Source organism: Auxenochlorella protothecoides (assembly GCF_000733215.1).
Source record: "Auxenochlorella protothecoides strain 0710 unplaced genomic scaffold scaffold72, whole genome shotgun sequence".
In the NCBI taxonomy this organism is placed as follows: Eukaryota; Viridiplantae; Chlorophyta; class Trebouxiophyceae; order Chlorellales; family Chlorellaceae; genus Auxenochlorella; species Auxenochlorella protothecoides.
The window spans coordinates 131,081-156,793 of NW_011934305.1; the positions used below are offsets into that span (position 1 = coordinate 131,081).

Here is a 25,713-nt window from a genome sequence, read left to right on the forward strand (position 1 = left end):
GTTGCCGGGGATAGCGACTGCCGGCGAGGGTGCTAGGCGGAATGGGCTAGTTTAGAATACACTCCCTGACCCTTTCGAGCGTTATGGTGATGACGCTGAGCCCGAGAGGTCCTCCGGCTGGTAGCCGGGTCACAGTCGGGTGGCTTACCAGCCTATCCCCCTCCACCCTTGCAGGAGAACAACCCCATCAAGCTCGCCATTGTGGTGAAGGTCATCGGCCGCACCGGCAGCCGTGGCCAGGTGCGCGGGGGAACGACCGCATGGCTGGGTGGTTGAGCAAGGACCTGGCCTCCCCAACTGAGTTTTGTCCTGCTCAATGCCTCGCCTTCCCCTTCCCTCTCTCTCAGGTCACTCAGGTCCGCGTGAAGTTCCTGAACGACCAGGAGCGTCAGATCATGCGGAACGTGAAGGGCCCCGTGCGTGAGGGTGAGCGAGGAGTGAATTGTGGAGGCGGAGGGATGGGCTGGGGTTGGGCTGTGGGAGCACCCAGCTGGCCTGCCTGGGTTGTCGCAACATTCTCAAGCAGGCTCATCCTGCTCAAAACCATGCTCCCCACCTCTCCTCGAAGGTGATGTGCTGACCCTGCTCGAGTCTGAGCGCGAGGCTCGCCGGCTGCGGTGATCGGCGCGCCTGCGTCGCACCTGTACCTGCTTCGTGCCCTGGCCTGCCCCGGGGTGCTTTGCTATGGTTTCCTGGGCAATGTAACCCCCTCCTCCTGCCACTCTGGTCCTCGTGCAAAAGGGACTTGGGAAGGATGCGGTGCGAACAGGTGGCTGCTGGCCTGAGAAGGCAGGGGGACAAGTTGAGCAAGACCCGCAGCTCTGGAGAACCTGTGATGTTGCCCGCGCAGGCCCCTTGTCCCCGCCCCGATGCCCGCGTCGCCACGCATGCGTGCGCGTCTCGTGCGCCTCGTGCACGGCAGGCCGAGACGGCCGCCGCTGCGCCCTCCTGTGCAGCCGTCGGCGCAGGCGCCGCACTGTTCATGCGACCGTGGAGCAACTCGCGGATACCGCCCTCCAGCGCGCGAGCGTCTCCCCCGGCGCCCCCCGCCTTTGCGTTTCCTGCGCCAGCGCGACGCCGTCCTCCGCGCTGGCCACCACGCCGGCGGCGCACAGCGCCACGCCCGCGTTGAGGTTCAGCGCGTCCGCCACGGGCCCCCGCCCCCCGCCAAACACGTCCTTGCAGAATTTTGGTTTGGTGGGGGGATGATTGATCATGTCCATGATTTTAAGGAGGGCGTCGAGCACCGTGCGACCGGTAGACGCCCCCGAGTGATCCTGCAGGGGCTTCGTTCTCCCCCCTCCCACCCACTCGGACCCCCTTTCCACCTCGAGTATGGCGGCGTTCAGCCTCGCGTCCCCGCCCTTGAGGTCCTCCACCGTGGCCCGGGGGATGCCCAGGTCCCGCGGCTCCAGGGAGTACTCCCGCTTCCCGGCCTGCGTCACCTCCACCACCGAGGCAGGGCCCAGCGGGGTCAGCTCGTCCAGCCCCATGGAGTGCACCACCAGCGAGCGCTGGGTGCCCAATCGCTGCGAGGAGGAGGGGGGGAGGGGGGGCCGTGGCGGGGGGGGGGTTGATAGCACTGACGCAGCAAACAGGGACTCCCACGCCCAGAGGATGCCTCTTGGCAGGACGGCACGCCGCAATGCACGCGTCTGCCCAGCTTGAAGGTTGCCTGGGTGCACATTCCCTGCACAGCAGTCCCTGCGGCGCCTCGTCGGCCAGTGAAACCACCCCTCCCCCGCCCAGATCACCATCGGACCCTTGCATCCCCACAACACTCTGGCGACTACCTGCAAGGCATCCGCCATGACGTGGGATATGCTGGGCGAGTAGACTCCGACCAAGCCATAGGCGGCGTGCGCAGGGTTCAGCAGTGGGCCCAGCAGGTTGAATACGGTGCGGATCTTCAGCGCCCTGCGCACCGGCACCACCGCCTGGACGTTTGGGGAGGTTGTCGGAGGACGCATGATGGATGCGGTTTCGTGCTGGGGCGTAGGCATCGGTGTGCCCGGGACCAAGGTGGGGAAAGGCAGGGGGGCATAGAACAGCAGGGTAGGAGTATGCAATCGAGTGCCAGAGCCAGCCTGTGGAATTACACACGGCAGGGCCTAGCAGCGACGGCCCACAACCATTCCCTTGCTCCAGATTGCTGCCCACCGCCTGGCCCCCACCGCGCCCGACCCCCTGCCCTTGTGGGCCGCAGATCCATTTCATCAGGGCCCACCTTCATGGCCGGGTGGAAGACCGGCGCGTACATGAAGCCCACGCCGACCTCATCGATACAGCGGGCCACCCCCGCTGCGTCCAGCTCCACAGTCACCCCCAGGGCCTATGGAAAGAGCGATGTGCGGAAGCGTGGGGAGGTGGAAGGAAGGTGCATGTGGGGTGCAGGCATGCGCAGCCGGGTTTCACCATGTGCAGGGGGCTGTTGTGACCTACATGAGCTCAGCCTTCCCTCGTCTTTCAGGCCCCTGGACTCACCTCCAGGACATCTGCGCTCCCACACAGGCTCGAGACGGAGCGGTTGCCGTGCTTGGCCACGCGCGCACCCGCGGCAGCCGCCACCACGCATGCCCCCGTGGAGATGTTCACGGAGCCAATGCCGTCGCCGCCGGTCCCCACGATGTCCACCACTGCGCATGCACAGGAGGGGCATACGCTGAGGGGTCGGGACCGCTGGCGGGGCCCGGGCCTGCCCAGGCAGGTCAGCACTCCCCATATCACTTTCCCGATGACCGCACCGTCGTGTGGCGTGTCCACGCGCAACCCCAATTCCAGCATGGCCTGCGCCAGTCCGGCAATCTCCTCCGCCGTTTCTCCCTGGGCAAGAGGAAACGGGGATGGGGGTCATGATCGCACCCCGCACGAGGCGGTTGTCCCTGGGAGCGGCCACATGAGACACCACAGACGCCTACAGGTCGATGCAGTGTGTGCCCACATGGCAATGCGGTTGTAACATGCGACGATGTGAGCCGTCCCAGAGCCACAGACCTTGGCCCTCAGGAGGACGAGGAAGGCGGCCAGCTGCGTGGGCGATGTTTCAGCAATCATGCCGTGCAGAAGGCTTTTGCATGCGTCAAAACCAAGATCCTCGCGGGCTATGAGCCGCTCCAGAGCCTGCGGGACGGGCGAGCCGAGGGGTGTTCTGGCTCGGGAGATCCTCAGCGGGGTTGCCTACAGGGAGAGCACCCCATCGCCAACCTCTGACCCTCCTGCGCCACGCACATGTCTGAGCTCCAGCACTGGCGCTCCATTTTTCAAATCAGACGATGCTCGAGCGGCAGGAGTTCGAATGCAGGGCCTCTGCGGGGGGGGTGATCGACGCAGGAACACACCCACTGGAGGTCTGCAGGCAGAGTTAATTGCCATGCCCACCACCATCCCGAGCGGCAGAGCCTGATGGTCTCCCGTTGTCTTTCGAGTATCTTATGCTGAATTCAGGCCTCCGACTGTGTCATGTCGACTGTCCCCGATTAAGTGCCGTTCGCTGCGCCAAGGCATGCGCGCGGCGGTCATGCTGTCCGATCACCCGGAAAAGTGGATATGCATCCATCCTTCGACACATGCAGCACGCGCTGAAAATACCCCTTCTGAGCTGAATCTGATCATTATTGTCGTGGGGATCTGCATTGGCTTGCTCCTCTTCTCTTGATGCAAGGGTGGAGGGTGGTGCCGGTGCTGTCCTGGCCAGTGCCTGGTCTCAGGCACCCCCTTGCCCATCGTCGCCATGCACTGCCCCTGAAACCATGGACAGGGCCATGCCAGCGCCCCATCAGATCATATCAGGAGCATGCGTCCAGGGAGTCGCCCCCTTCGCAGGCCATCGGGCCCATTCAGCACCTGGCCTGCCCCCCCTGGCAAGGCAGCCAGCAGGAGATGGAGGTGTGCGCTCATGGCACTTGCATGAGCTGAGAGACGTCCTGTCGAGGGGGTTCTTGGAGCTTTGGCCCCTCCTTGGACGACGCCTGTGCCTTGGGGGGACACGGGGCGGTGCCATGCACGTGTCGATATGCATCCTGGATGCCCTACATCAGCTCTGTGCCACCCTTTCCCGGCTGCACTCGACACCCCGCAGGCGCTCCACCAGCTCGAGCGGCGCCTGGACCAGGGGCGGTGCAGGGGGCGGTACACGCGGGACACCGCCGTGTGGTTCCTGCGAGACAGGCGGCTGGACGTCGCAGAGGCTGCCGGGAAGCTGGAGGCCATGCTGGACTGGCGAGCCCGCATCGGGTGAGCACCGCGGTCAACAGAGGCACGGGGCACGCATTTACACCGTGGTATTTGGCCCCGCTTTCGCATTGACAGGTCCCCTCTCATGCGACCCGTAACCTTCCAATCCGCTCGCCGCCGCTAGGGCGGATGGGCTGGACTGGGCCTCAGTCGCCAAGGAGGCGGCCAGCGGGAAGGTGTACCTGCACCCGCATCGCGACGTGCTGGGGAGGCCGGTGGTGGTCATCCACGTCAGGAAGCATGTCATGGGTGGGTAGTTCGAAGGGTTTTTTGGGGGGGGGGGGAGGGGAGGACTTCTAACTTGGGCATGCCCTTTCGGGACAGGCCCCAGCCACTTGAATGGGCTATGTGGGGGGAACGCAGGCGACGCAGATACCCGGCAAGGGAACGCACTGAGGGCTTCCAGCCAGGGGTGCTGCTCCCCGATGCCTGATGCTTGGTCCGCCGGGCTGCCCAGCAAGGGAAGCAGGTTGACCTGCCAGCACGACTCCCATGGTCATGAGACCCCCAGGTGCGTCCCCCGGCGCTGACAGCCAGCGGCTCTGCGCCTGGATCCTGGATGCTGCGCTGGCTGCGCTCCCACCGGGGCAGGAGTGCGTGCTCGGGATCTTCGACCTCAAGGGCTTCTCCCTGCAGAACGCAGATCTAGGCTTTGCACGTTTCCTGGTGAGGTGTGGCACGCCTTCTTCTTTGGGAGTCTGACAGTGGCTGACCCTTTTTGTGGCAGTTCAACCACGGGAAACCTGTTCTGTTTGTGCTGAGTGATGGGGCCCATTATGGTCAAGGTGTCCATCATGTCCCTTGTACCTGCAATGTCTGTATGTATCAGGGTGTCCGCCCTACGTTTCCCTGTTCCCAGCTTTGACACAGCAATCCACCCTCCACCTCGAAGGTCGATGCGCTGTTCACTTATTATCCCCGGAGACTGGGCCAGGCTGTGCTGGTGGATCCCCCCTGGGCGTTCCAGCCGGGCTGGTCTGTTGTGAAGCCGGTACGCGGGGGTGCATCTTCCGCACGTGCGGCAGCTCCCGGACTTTAAGTGCCCGGTGATCCGCGTCTTTGCCCTAGCCCACTGGGAACCTCATGAATCTGTGCCCCGCAGTGGCTCGGAAAGTATGGCGACCTGGTGAGAGTTTGTTCCGCGCGTCAGGTAGGAGTCGAGTACTTTCAGCCTGGCACGGCACCAAGTGGCTTCGGACCATCCTAGCCCAGACGGATGGGAGGCATGCCAACTCGAGCACCTTCCGTGTAATAATATAATCGATTGGCATGCGCTAATTCAGATTTCGCATGGCTGTATGCCTGAATGTGGAACGTCTGCCGAAGGCGCACAGCGTGAGGCCCGCGACCCTGTGGTCGGCAACCCTCGGTCGCTTTCGGCCAGCCCCAGGATTGCTTTGTAATGACTGTGCATAATGGCAGTACAGGCGCTCGCTCGCGATCTATGCACAATCGACTCCTTCGCTATCTCTGGTCGAAATTCAGAGCCGGGGGACAAGCTTTCATGAGTTTCCAGATACTGTAGGGCCTGAGCGACAGTTCCCATAGGGGCCCCCTCCCGAGGACCCCGGGATCCCGTTTTCCAGTCGGGGACGAGAGAGCTCATCGCTTACGTGCCCCCGCTGAAAAGCGTGTCTGCGTCATTCACATCTGCTAAATCCGTCCTAATTAGGCTTTGTGTGGCCATAAAGGAGGAAGTTTTGCCTGTGTGAGCCGCGGGCATCCACTATTATTCGATTCCCGACAAGGCACTCTAGGGACCATGTCGGCAGGACAGGAGCCAAACACAGATGCGCAGGATGCTTACGACTCTTTCGACTCGAAACAGCGTCGCAGGAAGAGGACGAAGCACGGTGAGCGGGGTGGCGAGGTGGGTGCCTGCCCGGTAGGTACCCATCCCGGCTCACGACGGGGCAGGCTCACGCGCCCCATCTACTCTCGGCAGGTCGATACGTCGCTGATATTACTTACGAGGAGCTATCTCGATGCTTTAACATGGTGCGGGGGGAGCAATTGTTTTGGACCTCACATGCCCCTTTCACGCGGTGCCCCAAGTTCCAGCCATGGCAGCTATTGCGGATGCGCCCGCATCCAAGCCAGCCCCGTGCGGTCGATAACCTCCTATATTTTCCTTGCTTTGCAGCCAGCGCTGCAGGCGTGCGCGGAGCTGGGCATCGGCCTGACGATGGTGAAGCGCCTGTCCCGGAAGTATGGGATCATGCGCTGGCCCTACCGTAAGAACAGGGCGGAGCGCAGAGTGGCCGGCTGGGACGAACAGCATGACATGGCCAACTCTTCTGACCTGGGTGAGTACTAAAAAGGAGCTCATGGGAGGGGGGACTCATGGGTGGTGGGTGTACAGCATGCCTCGCCTGTGCACCCCAGTGAGTGGGCCTGCATGGAGAGCCATGACCCCCAAGCTGACGGGTGCTGGTGGGTGAGCCAGCCAACTGTACGCCATGCCCAAGCCCTCGCCATGCCCAGCCTGTGGCCTTTGCTGGTCCGGTGCCCGAAAAACTGCACGAAGATGGCCCCTCCACATGCACACATGTGTTGTGTCTGGCGCGAGCCTACGTGCCGTCCTCGCCCCCATGCCTTGGGACCCATCACACATACTCCCTCCCTGCAGACGTGACAGTCGGTCTGTCTGGGGTGAGCCTCCCCTCCCTGGAGGCCATGCCTTCCAGCACGCCGGGCTCCGGCGCTGTGCCCGCCCCAGTCGCCCAGGAACCCCGGGCCCAGGGCGAGCTGGTGGACCGCCGGTGGGCCTCCTCCGACTCGTCGCACGTCAACTACCACGCCGTCGCAGCCGCAGCCAGGTCCCCGACCGCCCCCGCCCCCTCCGCGCTGGGCTTCGGCGCGGTGGTGGCCGAGGCACTAGCCCGCGCCCAGCGAGGCGCGCGCCCGGTCGCCCCCGTCGCGACGCGGGCCGTCACCTTGGACCGCTGGGCGCCCCCTCCCCCTGCCGCGCGCCCGACCGGACCCCACCCGCCCCGCGGCCGCGGCGCGGCGCTGGGCGTGCTGGCGGAGCTGAGCAGGTCCCATCCCCAGCTCATGACCCAACTGGTGGATGCCCTGGCCGCCAACCAGGCCGGCCAGGGCTCCGCCGGGCGCAGCCCCTCGCACCAGGCGCCGCCTACGGGCCCGGCGCAGCTGCTGAGGATCCGCACCGGGGTCACGCCCGCCTCCCCATTCTTGCCAGACACGGGCACATGCCCGCTGAGCCTGGGGGCCTCCCAGCCCAGGCCCCGCCCCGCGCCCTTTGGGAGCAGGCGGTCGGCCTTCTCCGCGCTCTCGCTGTGAAGCCGTTGCCCCAGCAGAGTTTTCTCTCCTACCTCTGTCATATCTGCCAGCAGCCGCCGCACGTGACGTGGCACGCCCCCTCTCCGCTGCATGTTCCGACTCATATATAGTGCCTGGTACTCCACCCTCCAGCCCCTCTCCACCCTCTCTCAAACACTTCCCCTCACCTTGACGCCATGCGCCCCACAATTAAGTGTGTTTTCTCACCCCCTGCGCTCCACAGCGCGCCCTTGAGTGCTCTTTCTTTTTCTTCTTTGGTGTGGGTGAAGTTCTTCCTTTGCTACCTGGAAAGGACACTACCCTTGCCCCCGCTGCTGCTGCCCCCACTTCCATTGCTCCCTGCGGCGAATGGAAGGCTTGCACAAGAGGCTGACACCCTGGGGTATACCTTCCGGACCCTCTCATCTGCAAAGAATCCCCTGCTTTTGGCAAACTACTGGAGGAATGTGCCTTCAGGGTCATTAGATTGACTTTATCCTCCCCACATTGGAGCCCCCTTCAACCATGCATAGGTTGGAATGTAGGCACCACATGATCCTACCCCTTTCTCTTTGCCATATTGGCGCAGCCCTGTAATGCGATGAAGCGCAACGGGTGCATGAGCCTTGGTGCCAGCCCAAGGCAGTGATGCATGGCAACAGCAGAATATCCGCCATGCCTGAGCACTGAGCAAACCACATTGTCCCCAGACATAGTCCGAATCCCCAGAGAGAGAGGCTCACACTGTTCTTGTGTGCAAGAATTGTCTCGTACATGCACTAAGGGCAAGTGGGGATGAACCCGTGCACTTGCGCGCTTAGACCCCGGACTGCCAACACAGCCAGGCGGCAATGGCTTGCCAGAGTTGTAAATCGCCCCCCCGCCCTCCTTCTAACCCTCTTTGGTACTCGGGAGGGCACGACGTAGGCTAAGGTAGGCACTCGCAGGTCGTGCCGGAGAGAGAAGCATAGGCGGCGACTGACACACGGAGGCAGACCCGGTGTCGCGAGAGCTCGGCCCGCAGCTCTGACCCGCCCCTCGGCCCGACGTGCCCACCACAGATGGCGAAGGACAAGAGCCGCAGCACGGAGCTTGTCTCCCGGGAGTACACCATCAACCTGGGCAAGAAGCTGCACGACATCTCCTTCAAGAAGAGGGCGCCGCGCGCACTCAAGGAGATCAAGAAGTTCGCCTCCAAGCAGATGAACACCTCTGATGTGCGGATTGACATCAAGCTGAACAAGGCTGTGTGGAGCCAGGTACGCGAAGGAAGATGGTAGTATGGGCCAACTCTGGGGCAAGGGGTGGTGCAAGCGGGGGCGGCATGCATTTCCCCAAGGGTGCAGAGTGAGCGCATGTGACCGGAACGATGTGGTGTGTGGCAGAGTTGGTGATGGCAATGCACAATGTGCTACATCATTCGCTGTATGCTGAGTTGGAAGAATGTTAGGGTGGCAAACGGCTGCCGACGGTGGTCTGACTCGCCCCCCTGACTCTCCCTTCCTCGTCCTGTCCCCGAACAGGGCATCAAGAACGTGCCACGGCGCCTGCGCATCGTCGTGCAGCGAAAGCGCAACGAGGACGATGATGACAAGGTGGGTGACCGTGTGGGGCGGGAGGCAAAGGTGCGGCATGGACGGCGCTTCGCCTTTCTGCTGACCGCATGCCTCAAGGCACGCTCTCCTCCCTCCCTCATGGACACTGCAGGAGCAGCTGTACTCTTTTGTCACCCTGGCCGACGACCAGAACACCAAGGGCAAGGGCACCGTCCTCCTGGATGCCTGATCTTGCCGCCTTCGCCGTGCTTTCCTTCTGGGTGCCCGGCCTGTAATTCGTTCGCACAAGGGTGCACCTGAAGTGGGTGACAGGCGGGGCAAACCTTGAGGCCTGGGAGATGGGACGCTACGAGCGTTCGCCCATACTGGACAAGCTCGGTGATACAGCGCGTTCCAAGGCAGTTTTGGTCCACTTGGAAAGGGCATGTGACAGCCTTGGCCTGCTGAGCGCCATGTCTGGTGTGGGAGTTGCGTTGTAGGACACCCGACATCGAGGCCCTTGGGAGTACGACATGTCTTCCCTGCTCTTGCACCATGACGCGCACAGACTTTGGCCCAGGAGTTCGCCAGCAGATTGACGAAAGCATGCTGCCAGGCCACAATAGGCCGCCCCGCGCCTTCCAGTTACCATCGCCGACAGCACTGGCGTCCAACCCAGCACCCCCTGGAGCTGCCTTCAGACCCGAGACCAAAGATTCTCCCATCCCCACCTCATTCCTCACCTCCCACATTTCCCTCACGCTGCCACTCCCCGCACCCCAATGCGACGAGGTGTGCGGGTCCACCCCCTCGACCCCCCCCCCCCTCCCTGGACTGAGTGCGTTACAGGGGCGACCAGCGCGGGTCCGGGGGCTCAGAAGCGCAGCTTGGTGAAGAACCACCTGTTCTTCCCGGTCTTGAACTTCTCCTCCAGCAGGGCCTTGGCGGCCTTGTTGGCCTCCTTGCGCTTGGTGGAGTTCTCCAGCGCCTCGTTGCTGACCACGCCCTTGAGCTCCAGGTCCAGCGTGTAGCGGGTGGGCATGAGGTGGGTGTAGTTCACGGCCTTGATGAAGGTCTTCAGGCTGGAGCGCCGGGCTTGGACCTTGAGGGAGCTCTTCTTGGTTACCTGCGAGGAGCAGAGAAAGCGGGGGGGATTCGGGCCAGGCATTTGCAGGTCCTGAAGATTCACAAACTACAAGTTTCCCGGCTCTCCTTGCATTACAGCGCACAACCATTGGAGCCCATGGGTGGGTGGCCAGCCCAGGAACCAGCTCATTGCAGGGGGCCAGCCATCCGAGAAGCCCTCCTCCTCCCCAGCCCGTCCCGCCCTGCTTCCCCGATTGCGCACCTTGCGCGGCTCTTTGCTCAGGCCCAGCACGAGGGCGTGGCCGTAGGGGCGGCTGGACGCACCGTCATCGAAGTTCTTGACGATGACAGCCTTCTTCCCGGCGTGCCGCCCGGTCAGAAGGATCACCACCTTCCCGGACTGCAAAAACGCATTACGGAGGAGGTCTTAGTAGGTATTGGGATGCTACACGGTGCATCCTGCATCCTCCCCGACACGGGACCAGCACCCTCCGGCGCCGGGGGCCCAGTCGCCAGGTGCTCCAGGGCCGTCCGCGCCCTTAACCGCCTCCCACGCACCTTCAAGAACTTCACCATGGCTGCTGTAGCTCTGCCTGCCAGACTCCAGCACAGAAAGAGACAGGGCGCTGGCCGAGTACAGTAAAATGGCCGCCCCGAGCTACCCGGGTCAATTGGGCCCCCAGCTGGCACCCATGGCCCTTCGCAGTGCAAACATGCAGGTGACCACGAGGACTGGTCAGATCCATCTAACGCCCTGCATTGTCACTGCTGAGGCTGCATAGATATTGGACTTAATCTCGAGATAACAGGCTCCTTGTCGGGGGGCATGCTGCCCTCTTGCGGGGTGGGGCAGAGGCACGCTGTCCTTCTCCCGCAGGGCCCTCTCCATGCCAGCATCACCCTCTGTCGAGGAGTACATCCCAGACCGCACCTCCCGTCCTGCGCTGGAGTAGGGTACGATGGGAACAGACACAGCTTCCGGCCTGGACCCCCACCTCGGCCCAACCGTGCCAGCGTGGCACGGCCAGCTGCTGGCCCGGATGTCGTGTCCACCGCTCCCGCCCCCCCCTCGAAGGGGGGCCTGGCCCAGCGGGTCATCTCCGGATCTCTGCTGGCTTCACTGGCCCTCGTCATGATCGGTGCCGGGGGCTGGCCCTTCGCGAGCCTCGCCTGCCTGGCTGCCTGGCAGTGCTCCAGGGAGTACGTGGGCCTGCTGCAGGCCTCCGGCATGGCCTCCGGTATGGAACCCCCCAGCAAGCTGACGTCCAGCACAGTGACCCTCTTCTGCGTCGCCCTGAACGTCTGGACCGCGGCGTCCAGAGGGAGGGGCAGCACGCCCCTCGCTGTTGCCGCCTTCTGCCTCATGTTCATGCAGCTCGTGGATGCTCACAAGCCGCGCTTCGCACAGCTGGCGTCCACCGTGTTCGGTCTGATATACTGTGGTGAGGAGGGGGGACCGTGTCTGTCGGTGTGGAGGGAGAGATGAGGGGTGGTGACAGGGCAGGCGTGCCATGGCACCCACCAGCTCCTGACCACAGTCCGCCCCGGCGCATGCCTGCGCGTGCAGCGCACCGCGCCCCTGAATCGGTCTGAACCCCCTCGGTCCAGCTGTGCGCCTGACGCATGCGTGTGGTCCTCAGCCTGTCAGGGCTGTCACCGAGCAAGAGGTCTCCCTGATCCTCGGCCCTGCAGGGTACCTGCCCAGCTTCTGGCTGAGGCTCCGGATGCTGGACGTGCCGGCAATCAACTCGCAGCTTCTGCACAGCTGGCCGGTGAGTCACATGTGGATGGAGGTCGTGACTGGGTGGGGTGGGCCTCGCATCGCTCTGGGGTGTCTGATCTCAGCGGAGAGGGCTACCCTGAGCCCTGGGTGCTGGCTGCCCGTGCCACAGTCCCTCCCACCTGTGCCTGCTGGGTATGGTGATCCCCCACACGGCAAACCTGTCTCCCCCGCCTGAGGCCAGGCCGCTCAACTCCACCACCATCCCATGCACCCCCACAGGTCTCCCTGGGGGGCTTGAGCCACGTGACGGTTGGCCTGGTGGCCACCCTCACCACCGTGGCATGCGTGGTGGGCGCCGACACGGGGGCCTACTTCACGGGGCGCGCCTTTGGCCGCACGCGTCTGCACAGCATCAGCCCCAAGAAGACGGTGGAGGGGGCGGCGGGGGGCCTGGTGGCCTCTGTGGCCGTGGCCCTGGCCTCCTGGCGCTTCCTGGGCTGGCCCAGCGGCCCGGCTCAGGCGGCGGGCCTGGGCGCCCTCGTCTTTGTCTCCTCGGTGGCCGGAGACCTGATAGAGAGCGTGATCAAGCGTGACGCGGGGCTGAAGGACGCCTCCAACCTCATCCCCGGGCATGGCGGGCTGCTGGACCGCCTGGACTCCTACCTCTTCACCGGCGCCTGCGTCTACTTCCTCATCACGGCTGTGCTGCCTGGCTTTGGAGTGTAGGCTCGCCAGGCTGGTGCCAAAGACCGCACCGGGGGACACGCGGAAGCAAGGCCGGGAGACCGTGGTGCCCCTCGCGCAGCGAGGACGACTCCCGCAGCCAACCCTGAGGCGCGCTGCCCTCCACCCCGCTGGCGAGGCGCTCGCCGCGGATCATTATTAGGGGGCTCCCTAGCTGTGCCGCATCTCACTGACCGAATAACACGTGAAATTGATCGTTTCACCGCGACGGACAGAGGACCGGTTGACGCCGCAAGAGGTAACATGGTCCGGCACACAACCAAGGAAACGCCGCTCCACTGCTGCTGCGCATGCTGGGGTCGCCCCTTCCAGCAGGAAACCCAAACCCACGGCCCGGCTGCTCCCACCAGTTTTGGAGAAGGGATTGTACGGCAGCCAAACCATACGATTCGACCTCGGATATTCTGCCCGGGGCCAGTACGCCTGACCTCACAGCTCCGCGACACAGAGAGACTCCAACGGGCCATGTCGGCCGCTGCTTTCTTCAGGTCGGCACCCTGCCAGCGGACCGGGGGCGAGCCCTCCTGCAGCTATGCTCCCTCTCCTCAGCGAGCCTCGCATCGCCGCTCCGCTGCACGTCCCCGCCCTGCCCTGCGCGCACGGGCTTCCGCGGGCGGCCTGTCTTACAAGGACGCCGGGGTGGACATCGATGCTGGGAACGAGCTAGTCCGCCGCATCCAGAAGCTCAACCCCAACATCGGGGGCTTCAGCGGCATGGTGCCCTTCGGTGACTCCTTCCTCGTGGCGGGAACCGACGGGGTGGGGACCAAGCTCAAGCTGGCCTTTGACGTGGGCAAGCATGACACTGTGGGCATTGACCTGGTTGCCATGAGCGTGAACGACATCATCACCTCGGGTGCCAAGCCCATGTTCTTCCTGGACTACTTTGCGACGGGGAAGCTGGATGTGGACACCGCTGAGCAGGTGGATGGAGGGGTGAATCTGTGAGGATTACCGTGTGTATGGGGTGTGGTCCTGGTCAGGGTGTCCCTGAGCATGCACCTGCATCCCCGGTCCCGCACCCTCAAGCGCACCTGCATCCAAACCCATCCGCGGCTTTGTCCCCACCTCGGATGTGGTCTTGAGCATGTGCCACAAGACTGGCACAGATTTTATACTGCTTGCCCCCCCTTCTGTCCCCCTGACCGGGGACGACCATGGGCATTGTGGCATGATCCCTGTGGAACATCTTTCGTGATGAGCACGCAAACCTCCTTCCTATCTCCGCTCTGCATTGGGGTGTGTTGCAGGGCAGGCCTGCCATTCCTTGCATGATGGTTCCCGTACAGGTGCTCGTGCCCATTCCATTGCTGATGCCCATTGGCCCCCCCTCCCCCTGATATCCCAGGTCATCAAGGGCATCGTGGAGGGATGCCGGCAGTCTGACTGCACCCTGATGGGGGGCGAGGTGAGGAGGCTGCTGGGGAGCCCGGTCGCTGGTCATGCATGAGGTCAGCGTGCACCTGCCACCAGCTGCCTCCCTGCTCTACGCAGCACCCTGCTCCCTGCTCCCTCCTCCTTCCCTCGGCCTCACCAATCTTCGCCTCCCGCAGACGGCGGAGATGCCGGGCTTCTACAGCCCCGGCGAGTACGACCTCGCCGGCTTCGCGGTGGGCTCCGTGCTGCAGTCGCGGGTGATCGACGGCAAGCGCATCGCCGCCGGCGACGCCGTGCTGGCCTTGCCCTCCTCCGGCGTCCACTCCAACGGCTTCAGCCTGGTGCGAAAGGTGCTGGAGGTCAGCGGCACCGGCCTGGGCGACGCCGCGCCCTGGTCCGACGACAGCGTGGGGCGCTCGCTGCTCACCCCCACCACCATCTACGTCCGCGACGTGCTCAGGCTGACGGAGGCCGTCGACGTCAAGGTCAGCCTGGTGAAGGGGGGGGGTGGAGAGTGGGAAAGGGTCCATGCAGGGACACCGCAATGTGAGCAAGGGCGTGCTGGGCGACACTGCCTCCAGTCATCCGGACCAGGTGACCAGTACTTGCATGCCCCCCAAAATCCATGCGCAGGGCCTGGTACACATGACAGGGGGCGGGTTCCCGGAAAACATCCCACGGGTGGTGCCCAAGGGCCTGGCCACCCGGGTCAGCCGCGGCTCCTGGGAGGTGCCCGCGCTCTTCCAGTGGCTGCAGGAGGTGCGCATGGGGCGGGGCGGTGTGTGTGTGTGCGTGTGGAAGGCTGCGGTGGGGAACCCTGCTGTGTGCCCCTGCTTGGCGGGATATGTGTGGGGTGCGATGGAGCCTCGCTTGCTCATATGTGCTTCCCTGTGGCCGGCTCTTGGATGGGCAAGGGTCCCCCTCCCGTCCTCACCCATGTCCCCTCTGCGTCCTGGGCTGCAGTTGCATGTCCTTCCCCATGCTCCACATAGCGATGTTTCCCCCCTCTCTCCCCCCCCCCCCCAGGCCGGCAAGGTGGCGGACGAGGAGATGTTCCGGACCTTCAACATGGGCGTGGGCATGGTCATCGTGGTGGCGCCCAAGGATGTGGACGCCGTGCTCCAGACCCTGCCCCAGGCCTGGGTGATGGGGAAGATCGTGGAGGGGTCGGGCGTCGAGTTCACCGACTAGACCGGCGGAGTCTGGCGGGCGGGTGTGGAGGCTGGCAGTGGGCATGTGATGGAGCAGCTGAGGAGTGCGGTGGTCATGCTGAGCTGATCGTCCCGCATTGCTGCTCGGCACCTGGACGCCAGCCACCCCCGACCCTCCTGCCCCACATGCACGATCTTTGGTAGTCAGCGTGCACCTTCTCTGCGATTTCTGTACGACTGTTTGTACAACAGCACGTGGTCAAGGAGGGCAACGTCGGGTGGAGGCAGAGGTCTTTGTCAGAGGGGTCAAGGACTGTGTGTTGCGGTGGCGACCTCTGTCTGAACAGGAGCAGAGCAGAAGGGGCGAGGGAGCGGACCCCCCATGCACCTATGCCTTGTGTCGCTTGGACCTGGGCGGCAGCTTAGCCATGGTGTTTGTGGTTCCCTGGGCCAGCGCCTGGTCAGGCGCAGGCACGGAGTTCTCCTCTCCCGCCAGTTCTACCATGGGCTTCTGGCTGGCTGCCTGCAGGGCAGCACAACACATATATGTGGGATTGAGGGTGTATGAGTATGACTGGGATGGCTGTCGGCACCCTTCCACCCCCTCGGCAAAGGTATGTACAGGAGCGTGCGTGCTGCTCCAGGCGCTCTCACAGCACCACCGCCCCTGAAGCAAACACACCGCATGCTCACTTGGCTGCTGGTGATCATCTGGGTTGCCAGATCCTCAGCTGCAGCCTCGTGGGGGAGGTGCGCGTCCAATAGGGTTAGCGTGAAGCGCATCGTGTCACGGTCAGCTGGCTTGCTGATGCCCACATTGCCGTTGTTGATGAGCTGCATGGGTGGCGGTGGGACTTTGACTCGGAATGGGTACAGCGTGGTCTAGGGCTTGGGAGGGGGCAGGGAGTCTCACCAGGCTGCGAGAAGTGGACGCCATTATGTCATGCGGAACCCAACTCACGACCATGCTGGACATGTCTGTTGTCCTTCACTCGCACATGATACCCCGCGCCACGCTGTCCACCTACACAGGACACGTGCACCACGCCCGTCCCATCCCCAGCCGCGGGGACAGGTGAGGCGCGCATTCGTGAACCTGTTCAGTACCTGGAGGAGGGACGAGAAGGTGCGGGACACCTCAAAGCGGTTTGCTGTCCACTGCACTACCTCAGAGAACAGGGTGGGGGCGGCAGGCACCGACTCGGCAGCTGTTCCTGTGCGGGAGGTGGAGTTGGCTGTGGGGCAGGGTGTCGCAGTGTCTCATCATCCCCCCATGCACTCAAAATCATGTAGCCACGGTGGCCTTGCTCCCCATCCGGCGCTCGGTGCTGAAGCAAAATAACCCAGCAAGGCCCGATCCCAGGAATGATCATCCAGACACCCCCCCACACACACACATACACACACACACACACACATACACACACACAACCCCAACTCTGGGCCCACAGCCGCCCTCCCGCCGCACCTGGCTCCCTCAGGCTGAGCCCCTGCATGGCATCCAGAACCCTCTGGCCGTACACATGGATGTCAAAGGCGGGGCGGGCGTCCTCCTCCTCCAGCACCGGCCCGATACGCGAGCGCCACCCGCCAACCCTGCTGGCCAGCTCAGTCTGGACCTGGGCGGCGGCCGCCGCGGCGATCATGCGGCTGATGTGAGCCTTCAGGAGGTCGTCGAAAGTCATGCTGGTGGCATCCACGCATGAGCCTGGCGGGTGGTGGGGGAGTGGGAATGGGGCATGGGGTGTTGAGGGCTTCAAGGGATCGGGAGGAAACATGCTTGGCACCAAGAGTTTAGCCAGAAATCACCCCCCCCTCACAAACAACATGCCCCTGCCCATGAACGCACCATGCAATGTAAGCTCATCAACAGCACCCACGGGAACCCATCATTCACCCCACTGTCACTCACCGTCGATGCCAGTCTGAAAGGCTGTGCTTGTGAGGGTGGGGTCCCTCCACCCCTCGGCAGCCGCCGCCGAGACTAGGAGGTCATCGCCGTCCAGTCCATCCGCCGAAGGGATCGGCACATTTTCATAGTCGTCGGCCTCAAACCCGCCATCGTACCCGCCATCGTCTGCAGGGTGGTAGGGGAGTAGGGGTGAGCCAGGGTGTCTAAATCATGTAGCCACGGTGGCCTTGCTCCCCATCCGGCGCTCGGTGCTGAAGCAAAATAACCCAGCAAGGCCCGATCCCAGGAATGATCATCCAGACACCCCCCCACACACACACATACACACACACACACACACATACACACACACAACCCCAACTCTGGGCCCACAGCCGCCCTCCCGCCGCACCTGGCTCCCTCAGGCTGAGCCCCTGCATGGCATCCAGAACCCTCTGGCCGTACACATGGATGTCAAAGGCGGGGCGGGCGTCCTCCTCCTCCAGCACCGGCCCGATACGCGAGCGCCACCCGCCAACCCTGCTGGCCAGCTCAGTCTGGACCTGGGCGGCGGCCGCCGCGGCGATCATGCGGCTGATGTGAGCCTTCAGGAGGTCGTCGAAAGTCATGCTGGTGGCATCCACGCATGAGCCTGGCGGGTGGTGGGGGAGTGGGAATGGGGCATGGGGTGTTGAGGGCTTCAAGGGATCGGGAGGAAACATGCTTGGCACCAAGAGTTTAGCCAGAAATCACCCCCCCCTCACAAACAACATGCCCCTGCCCATGAACGCACCATGCAATGTAAGCTCATCAACAGCACCCACGGGAACCCATCATTCACCCCACTGTCACTCACCGTCGATGCCAGTCTGAAAGGCTGTGCTTGTGAGGGTGGGGTCCCTCCACCCCTCGGCAGCCGCCGCCGAGACTAGGAGGTCATCGCCGTCCAGTCCATCCGCCGAAGGGATCGGCACATTTTCATAGTCGTCGGCCTCAAACCCGCCATCGTACCCGCCATCGTCTGCAGGGTGGTAGGGGAGTAGGGGTGAGCCAGGGTGTCTGTGCGGAGGCAATGGAGCAGGGTAGTTCCCGAAACTCTACCCTTTCATCCTGCACATCGCATCGCCTGATGGGCTGGTGGGGACGTCTGTTTTGCTGCAGCGTGAGACCCTTTCCCTCCCCTCTGCCAACCGCACGCACAGTCGTCCTTGGCATCGTCAAATTCGTCGGCTTCCTGTACCCCCGCCAAGTCAGCACCGTCATCCTCTTGATCGAAGGCAGCCTGCAAACCATGGTGGGGCCGCGAGGATGCAGCGGTGGCTCTCTGCATCAGGATGAAGGGGGGACGAGAACACTGTGTAATGAATGGCAGAAGCAATTGCATGCTGGATACCTTGGAACCAAAGGGTCTCCATACCACGTCCAAGCTCAAAGCTGGGCATTGGCTCCTGAATTCTGTGGTTCCTCATACCGCAAATTTTGGACACCGCCACCCCAGTAATCACGCGCCCCCCCCCCCTCGTCCATCAGCCCTACCCGGTCTATCGTCCTGGCCTGTTTGGGGAGTCCATAGGCAAACTCCCGGAAGAACAGCCCATCGGGTGGAACGGCCCTGTGAATTGCCTCCTGCAGTGTCTGGAACGGCTGTGCCGGCCGCTGATTCCGTGGCTTGTTGGGTACCTGGTTGTAGGGGTGAGGGGGCCAGTATCGTTCGAAGGGGCTTCTGACACTGGTGACCAAACCAGGCCGCTGATCAGAGCTGGCCACAGGCCTGCCACCAGCTGCCGCCCACGACCAGCACCTCACCCGCAGCGCTTTGCGCAGGGGCTTGGGCGCCACCGGTCCCGAATCGTTGGGGTCCAGGGGTGTATATGGGTCGTACAAGTCCTCGCTCTCCTCCTCCGAGTCAAAGGCCGCTGGGTTGCTGCTCAGCTCGCCGGCCCGCTTCCCTGGAGCCGCCATTGCAGCAGTGGCCACCCCAAGCCGAGCGTCCGGCTCTCCTGGGGATCCGCCGTACCCGCCGTCCAGATCGCCGCGGTCATCATCGTCATCCATGTAGTCGCCGCCATACTCCTGCCCACCCCAGTCGTCCTCCAGTGGGTTGTCCGCTGTCGGGACTCCTCCAGCATCGGGCTGCCCATACCCACTCGCATCCTCCCGTGGTCGGCCAAACGCGTCCCCGGAAACACCCTGTGTCGCGTCAGTCGGCTGCAGGCCGGCGTCCAGGTGCATGCCGTCCGCGCTTTCCAGCAGCAGAGCTCCGGACACATGCACCGCGCAGCTGTGGACCTGGGGAGGGGGGCAGGGAGCCCTTGTAATGGGTAGTCAGGGGATCAGGAAAACCATGTCGATCCCATTGTACCTACCTACAGCTCCCTGATTGCATGCAAACCTGCATCGCTCTGCCTGGCCAGCTTGCGCCCACCCAGCATTCAGATCAACTCACCCTAAACCCAGCGGCATCCCCCTCCTTCTGGGGGATTCCCGTTAGCGCCAGCAGCGTGGCTGGGGGTCGCAAGGGGGCTACAGTGCCTTTGTCCCCAGCGCCTTCATCCAGATCGAGGTACTTGCCCTCCTCCAGGTCATCCAGGGACAGGAAGGCTTCATCCTCCTCTATGTCACTATCGTCGTCGTCGTCATTCTTGGCCGTGCCTGCCCTTTTCTTGGCGCCATTTTTGCCCTCCCTGGTGGTGAAAGCAGACTTAGCTCAGTACATGGTATCAAAAGTATGCGTCATGAGCCGGTCTTTGCAGTGCGCAGTGCCCACAAACCCCCACTTTGCACAGCAGCAGCTTCAGAAGACAGCCACCCCCCCCTAGGCCCACACCTGCTCTCTGCCAGGTACTCTAATGCCTGGAACACCAGGGTGTGGAGATACTCGACCTTTTTGCTGTACACACATGCTGATCCCTGAATGACCAGCGCAGCTGATCAAGGGAAAGGCAGGAGAGGAGGCTGTTATCGTACGAGAATCAGTGGACTCCAGGTGGCCCACTACTACCCCGAAACAGCGCCTTGCCTGAACGATGCTAGCATAAAAAGGCAGGACACCCCCCGCCGCCAAGGCTTCACCTTCAGCAAAGTTCAGAGATGAACCTCCTTCGAAGGTGAAGGCGATGTTCTCCAAGGCATCCTGTGCAATATAAGAATGGGCTGGTGGGTGACACAGGCCCTGTTCCCACCCGAGCACCTGCCTCGTCTTCAGCGGGCAGCCTCACGCCCTTGACCGTCATCGCACCAGGTATTCGTCTAGCTCGGTGGCGATCTTCACATTCCAGTTGGCAGCCAGGTCCCGGATGGGCTGCAGCAAGTGTGCGAAGCGCTCCTCGGCCTGCATCCCGACAACCGTCGCCCCTACCGCCGGGCCATGTACTTGGCAAGTGCCCTCTTTAAGGTCAAAATGCCGATTCCAAACTCTCGTCGACTGCCTGAGGACGCCCGTACCCTCCACCCGCCCCTGGCTGTTGTCACTGGATCGAGGGGATTTGAACAGATCGCACAGCACGAGCCCGAGACGCGGGTGCCGAACCACCTTCGCCTGCACACCAGCTGGACCCGAGTGGCGCCTTCTACCCACACCCCCGACCTTGCGTGACACAACAGCAAAAATCTCAGGGGCAAGCATCCCTGCAAGGCCCCGTTGACACCTGCCAGATTTCCCCCGACCAGCCGTGTTCGGTTGCGAGGGGACCTCGTCGCCTGGCTCCCACATGCCCTGACTCCGGCATGACAAAAAATAGCAGTATTGCGCCCCAGGCGGGGGTTCACACCATCGGATCCCGAGTCTGGGTCGAGGATGGTGTGGAGGGCTGGGTCAAGGCCAAGGTGGTTGCCCTGGGGCCCACGGATATCACCGTGGCTCTGGAGGACGGCACCTCCAGGACCTGCAAGGCGCAGGATCTTCCCCTGCAGAACCCTGGGACCTATGGCGTGGAGGTGAGGACGTGGTGAAGGCCGGACATGGGGTTGTTAGGTGGGTGCAGTCGCCGTGCAGTAATTGTAAGCTAATGCTGATTTCGGAGGGTGCGGCGTTGAAGCCTTGGTGATGCAGGAATCGTGCTCTTGAGACCTGCATGCTCCATTGCCCGTTGCGCACCAGATCATGGCCCAAGGGGTGCGAAGCCTCACACCGAGTCGTGCGATGACACATGGCGCTGGCTGGCCATCAGCGCTCTTCAGCGACTCGCCTCTTCCCTTTCACACACCCCTCCCCCCTCGACACCGCTCCACTTCCAGGACATGACCACCCTGTCGTACCTGAACGAGCCGGGGGTGCTGTGGAACCTGCGCGTGCGCTACGACCAGAACGACATCTACACCTACACGGGCTCCATCCTGATCGCGGTCAACCCCTTTGCGGCCATGCCCCATCTGTACGGTGCCCACATGATGGACCAATACCGCGGCGTCGGCCTGGGCGAGCTGTCCCCGCACGTCTACGCCGTGGCCGACTCCGCCTACCGCCAGATGCGGCGGGAGGGTCGAAGCCAGAGCATCCTGGTGAGGGATGTAGAGTGTGGGGCCGGAGGGGGACCAGGGCCTGCGCTTGACGGGCGACGGCGGCGGGACCTGTGTCGGACCCTCGCACGCATGTCACCGGTGCGTGCCGGGCTTGTTCTGACGCCCCTAACCTCATTTACCCCCCCCCTTCCTCCCCTTCTCAACAATCACCTCGACTGCAGGTGTCTGGCGAGTCCGGAGCGGGGAAGACAGAGACCAGCAAGCTGATCATGCAGTACCTGGCCTGGATGGGGGGTTACCGTGCAGAGTCAGCGCCCACCAACGGCAGCATCCGCAGCGTGGAGCAGCAGGTGCTGGAGTCCAACCCGCTGCTGGAGGCGTTTGGCAACGCCAAGACCTCACGCAACGACAACTCCTCCCGCTTCGGAAAGTTCACCGAGATCCAATTCGGCCGCGACGGCCGCATCACGGGTGGGGGTGGGGGTGGGGGTGGGGGCGGGAGGGCAGGGCGGGGTGCTGTGGTGACCCTTGTGTGAATGGTGGAGCAAACAAGACTCTCAAACTGTGCTGGGCGGAGGTTTGAAGCACGCAGCTTGTGGCCAGCAAGGGCTGGCCCTTGCCTGCGGCTACTTGTGGCGGGTCCACGGGGCCTCGCCCGCCAGTCTCAACAAGATTCCGTTCCCCACATTGCCCCACCCCCGCCCTGATCATGTGTTTTCAGGCGCCGCGATTCGGACCTACCTGCTGGAGCGGTCACGTGTGGTGGCGGTGGCGTCCCCCGAGCGCAACTACCACGTCTTCTACCAGCTGTGCGGGGGCGCGGACGAGGCGGAGGCCGCGCGCCTGCGCCTGGGCCCCGCGCGCGGGTTCCGCTACCTGAACCAGAGCGACTGCCACGAGCTGGCGGGGGTGAGCGACGCGGAGGAGTACCGCCGCACGCGCCGCGCCATGACGCTGGTGGGCATCGACGCCGCCTCCCAGGACGCCGTCTTCGCGGTGGTGGCGGCCGTGCTGCACCTGGGCAACGTCGCGTTCGTCCCCGGCGACGGCGGCGACGGCAGCGCCGTGGCCGAGCCGGCCTGGGCCCACCTGGAGGCTGCTGCGGCGCTGCTGGGCGTGGATGCCGCGGGCCTGGCCCGTGCACTCACCACCCGCACCCGCCAGACCCCCGACGGTGTGTGGTGGGGGCCCTTCATGCAGGGGAGATGGGCTGTGCTGGTCTCACAGGGGATAGGGCGGGGGGCACAAGTGCTGGGCGTCGGTCGAGTTCCTGCGCGTGCCACCCACCCACTCTATTCCTCACCCCATGTCATCTCCCCCCCTCCCCCAACCAAACAAAAAGGTCCCATCGTGAGCCCGCTGGACGTGGGTGCGGCCTCCGACAACCGCGACTCGCTGGCCAAGACGGCCTACTCCCGCCTCTTCGATTGGCTGGTGGGCGCGGTGAACGACAGCATTGGGCAGGACGCAGGCGCGGCCAGCCTGATCGGCGTGCTGGACATCTACGGCTTCGAGCAGTTTGCATCCAACGACTTTGAGCAGTTCTGCATCAACCTGGCCAACGAGAAGCTGCAGCAGCACTTCAACGCCCACGTCTTCAAGCAGGAGCAGGCGGAGTACGAGCGCGAGGCCATCGCCTGGTCCTACATCGAGTTCGTGGACAACCAGGACGTGCTGGACCTGGTGGAGGCGCGGCTGGGCATCCTGGACCTCCTGGACGAGGCGTGCCGCTTCCCGCAGGCCACCCACGCCGACCTGGCCGCCAAGCTGTACGCCGCGCCGGGCGTGGCCGGGTCGGCGCGCTTCTCCAAGCCCCGCCTGGCGCCCACCGACTTTACCATCCAGCACTACGCCGGCGCGGTGACCTACCGCACCCAGAACTTCCTGGCCAAGAACCGCGACTTTGTGGTCGCCGAGCACCAGGCCCTGCTGGGCGCGTCGGGCAGTGCCTTTGTGCGCGCGCTCTTCCCCGGCGATGCCGTGCCGGGGGCGAGTGGGACTCCCGGCGCCGGCGCCTCCTCCGGCTACCGCTTCTCCAGCGTGGGGTCGCAGTTCAAGAAGCAGCTGGCAGAGCTGATGGAGGCCCTGCGCGCCATGGAGCCGCACTATGTACGCTGCATCAAGCCCAACGGCGCCAACCGCCCCGCGCGCTTCGAGAACACCAACGTCCTGCACCAGCTGCGCTGCGGCGGCGTGCTGGAGGCGGTGCGCATCTCCTGCGCGGGCTACCCCACCAAGCTGCCCTACGACGCCTTTGCCGACCACTTCTGGCCCCTGGCCGTCGACAGCCCGGGCCTGGGCGACGCCGAGCTGGCGCGGCTGGTGGTCCAGCGCCACCTGGACCCCGCCGGCGCGCAGTTCGGCACCACCCCCCCCCCAAACAAAAAGGTCCCATCGTGAGCCCGCTGGACGTGGGTGCGGCCTCCGACAACCGCGACTCGCTGGCCAAGACGGCCTACTCCCGCCTCTTCGATTGGCTGGTGGGCGCGGTGAACGACAGCATTGGGCAGGACGCAGGCGCGGCCAGCCTGATCGGCGTGCTGGACATCTACGGCTTCGAGCAGTTTGCATCCAACGACTTTGAGCAGTTCTGCATCAACCTGGCCAACGAGAAGCTGCAGCAGCACTTCAACGCCCACGTCTTCAAGCAGGAGCAGGCGGAGTACGAGCGCGAGGCCATCGCCTGGTCCTACATCGAGTTCGTGGACAACCAGGACGTGCTGGACCTGGTGGAGGCGCGGCTGGGCATCCTGGACCTCCTGGACGAGGCGTGCCGCTTCCCGCAGGCCACCCACGCCGACCTGGCCGCCAAGCTGTACGCCGCGCCGGGCGTGGCCGGGTCGGCGCGCTTCTCCAAGCCCCGCCTGGCGCCCACCGACTTTACCATCCAGCACTACGCCGGCGCGGTGACCTACCGCACCCAGAACTTCCTGGCCAAGAACCGCGACTTTGTGGTCGCCGAGCACCAGGCCCTGCTGGGCGCGTCGGGCAGTGCCTTTGTGCGCGCGCTCTTCCCCGGCGATGCCGTGCCGGGGGCGAGTGGGACTCCCGGCGCCGGCGCCTCCTCCGGCTACCGCTTCTCCAGCGTGGGGTCGCAGTTCAAGAAGCAGCTGGCAGAGCTGATGGAGGCCCTGCGCGCCATGGAGCCGCACTATGTACGCTGCATCAAGCCCAACGGCGCCAACCGCCCCGCGCGCTTCGAGAACACCAACGTCCTGCACCAGCTGCGCTGCGGCGGCGTGCTGGAGGCGGTGCGCATCTCCTGCGCGGGCTACCCCACCAAGCTGCCCTACGACGCCTTTGCCGACCACTTCTGGCCCCTGGCCGTCGACAGCCCGGGCCTGGGCGACGCCGAGCTGGCGCGGCTGGTGGTCCAGCGCCACCTGGACCCCGCCGGCGCGCAGTTCGGCACCACCAAGCTCTTCCTGCGCGCCGGCAAGATGGCCGAGCTGGACCGGGTGCGCACAGACCGCCTGAACGCCGCGGCGACGGCCATCCAGGCCCACGTCCGTGCCTGGCTGGCGCGCCGCGCTTTCCAGGAGGCCGTGGCGGCGGCGGTCGTCCTGCAGGCCGCCGCGCGCGGGTTTGCGGCGCGGAGGGAGGCGCGCCGCCTGCGCCGCATCCGCGCGGCCGTCAAGCTGCAGGCCGCCGTCCGGCGCTGGCATGTGCGTCGCTGGATCGAAGGAGGGGGGATATGGTTTGTTTCGTGTGCAAGGGGTGGGAAGGGGTGGGGTTCAAGCTGTCGGTGCGCGGATGCGCTGCTGGACCCCCCGCACCCTGCAGGCAGGAATGGAAAGCGCGGCGGCGCCCTGCCCATGCCTGCCATGCCACCGCTCGGGCGAATCCCGCCCCCGTCCCTCGACACACTCGCGCACACGCACCGCCTTCGCAGGCACGGCGCGCCTTCCTGGCCGAGGTGGCGGCTGCCAGGACGGTCCAGGCGGCCTGGCGCGGTCTCGTGGCGCGGCGCCGGGCCACGGCGATGCGCCGCGAGCGCGCCGCGCTGCGCCTGCAGTCCGCGTGGCGCGCGGCGCGCGCGCGCCGCGCCTTCCTGCGCACCCGCGCCGGCGTGGTGGCCGCGCAGGGCTGCTGGCGCCGGCGGCTGGCGCGGCGCGAGCTGCGCGCACGGCGCGCGGCCGCGCGCGACTCGGGACGCCTGCTGCAGGACAAGGCGGCGCTGGAGGCGCGGCTGGCGGAAGTGACCCGCGTCCTGGCCAGCGTGCAGGACCA

General features: G+C 64.5%; 9 protein-coding genes across 9 annotated transcripts in view; 6 read left to right on the forward strand and 3 right to left on the reverse strand.

Annotated features, from left to right (window-relative positions):
* Positions 1–83: 83 nt before the first annotated feature.
* F751_5886 (40S ribosomal protein S28) lies at positions 84–621 on the forward strand (the record flags this gene model as incomplete). Its single annotated transcript, XM_011401708.1, has 4 exons — positions 84–86; positions 175–240; positions 348–426; positions 569–621. The coding sequence occupies 4 exons, from the start codon at positions 84–86 to the stop codon at positions 619–621; spliced, it is 201 nt and encodes a 66-aa protein (XP_011400010.1).
* Positions 622–980: 359 nt separating this feature from the next.
* F751_5887 (Anthranilate phosphoribosyltransferase, chloroplastic) lies at positions 981–3,054 on the reverse strand (the record flags this gene model as incomplete). The annotated part of the gene is made up of 7 exons (XM_011401709.1): positions 981–1,178; positions 1,329–1,529; positions 1,794–1,937; positions 2,228–2,332; positions 2,485–2,636; positions 2,745–2,823; positions 2,995–3,054. The coding sequence occupies 7 exons, from the start codon at positions 3,052–3,054 to the stop codon at positions 981–983; spliced, it is 939 nt and encodes a 312-aa protein (XP_011400011.1).
* An 825-nt stretch (positions 3,055–3,879) lies between these two features.
* On the forward strand, positions 3,880–7,536 carry F751_5888 (CRAL-TRIO domain-containing protein C3H8.02; the record flags this gene model as incomplete). Its single annotated transcript, XM_011401710.1, has 9 exons — positions 3,880–3,885; positions 4,079–4,233; positions 4,358–4,482; positions 4,745–4,899; positions 5,126–5,224; positions 5,336–5,359; positions 6,377–6,539; positions 6,863–7,149; positions 7,285–7,536. 9 exons carry the CDS (start codon positions 3,880–3,882, stop codon positions 7,534–7,536), a joined length of 1,266 nt encoding a protein of 421 aa, XP_011400012.1.
* Positions 7,537–8,576: 1,040 nt separating this feature from the next.
* Positions 8,577–9,300, forward strand: F751_5889 (60S ribosomal protein L31; the record flags this gene model as incomplete). Its single annotated transcript, XM_011401711.1, has 3 exons — positions 8,577–8,774; positions 9,039–9,110; positions 9,223–9,300. The coding sequence occupies 3 exons, from the start codon at positions 8,577–8,579 to the stop codon at positions 9,298–9,300; spliced, it is 348 nt and encodes a 115-aa protein (XP_011400013.1).
* A 624-nt stretch (positions 9,301–9,924) lies between these two features.
* Positions 9,925–10,712, reverse strand: F751_5890 (60S ribosomal protein L27; the record flags this gene model as incomplete). Its single annotated transcript, XM_011401712.1, has 3 exons — positions 9,925–10,176; positions 10,399–10,536; positions 10,695–10,712. The coding sequence occupies 3 exons, from the start codon at positions 10,710–10,712 to the stop codon at positions 9,925–9,927; spliced, it is 408 nt and encodes a 135-aa protein (XP_011400014.1).
* Positions 10,713–11,268: 556 nt separating this feature from the next.
* F751_5891 (Phosphatidate cytidylyltransferase) lies at positions 11,269–12,585 on the forward strand (the record flags this gene model as incomplete). The annotated part of the gene is made up of 3 exons (XM_011401713.1): positions 11,269–11,578; positions 11,829–11,908; positions 12,139–12,585. 3 exons carry the CDS (start codon positions 11,269–11,271, stop codon positions 12,583–12,585), a joined length of 837 nt encoding a protein of 278 aa, XP_011400015.1.
* A 483-nt stretch (positions 12,586–13,068) lies between these two features.
* F751_5892 (Phosphoribosylformylglycinamidine cyclo-ligase, chloroplastic/mitochondrial) lies at positions 13,069–15,171 on the forward strand (the record flags this gene model as incomplete). Its single annotated transcript, XM_011401714.1, has 5 exons — positions 13,069–13,527; positions 13,952–14,011; positions 14,157–14,465; positions 14,614–14,739; positions 15,007–15,171. 5 exons carry the CDS (start codon positions 13,069–13,071, stop codon positions 15,169–15,171), a joined length of 1,119 nt encoding a protein of 372 aa, XP_011400016.1.
* A 348-nt stretch (positions 15,172–15,519) lies between these two features.
* F751_5893 (Condensin-2 complex subunit H2) lies at positions 15,520–20,359 on the reverse strand (the record flags this gene model as incomplete). The annotated part of the gene is made up of 14 exons (XM_011401715.1): positions 15,520–15,654; positions 15,825–15,965; positions 16,239–16,345; positions 16,600–16,839; positions 17,044–17,208; positions 17,435–17,674; positions 17,879–18,043; positions 18,223–18,346; positions 18,559–18,702; positions 18,829–19,311; positions 19,469–19,706; positions 19,850–19,949; positions 20,095–20,155; positions 20,261–20,359. 14 exons carry the CDS (start codon positions 20,357–20,359, stop codon positions 15,520–15,522), a joined length of 2,442 nt encoding a protein of 813 aa, XP_011400017.1.
* A 389-nt stretch (positions 20,360–20,748) lies between these two features.
* F751_5894 (Unconventional myosin-Va) overlaps positions 20,749–25,713 on the forward strand; it is a gene marked incomplete at both ends in the record, with an annotated part of 9,621 nt that continues 4,656 nt past the window's right edge. Inside the window, 7 exons of the mRNA XM_011401716.1 lie at positions 20,749–20,958; positions 21,259–21,522; positions 21,705–21,913; positions 22,371–22,657; positions 22,826–23,871; positions 23,934–25,148; positions 25,376–25,702. Of these exons, the coding sequence (XP_011400018.1) occupies positions 20,749–20,958; positions 21,259–21,522; positions 21,705–21,913; positions 22,371–22,657; positions 22,826–23,871; positions 23,934–25,148; positions 25,376–25,702 (3,558 nt within the window). The remainder of the gene's footprint in view (positions 20,959–21,258; positions 21,523–21,704; positions 21,914–22,370; positions 22,658–22,825; positions 23,872–23,933; positions 25,149–25,375; positions 25,703–25,713) is intronic.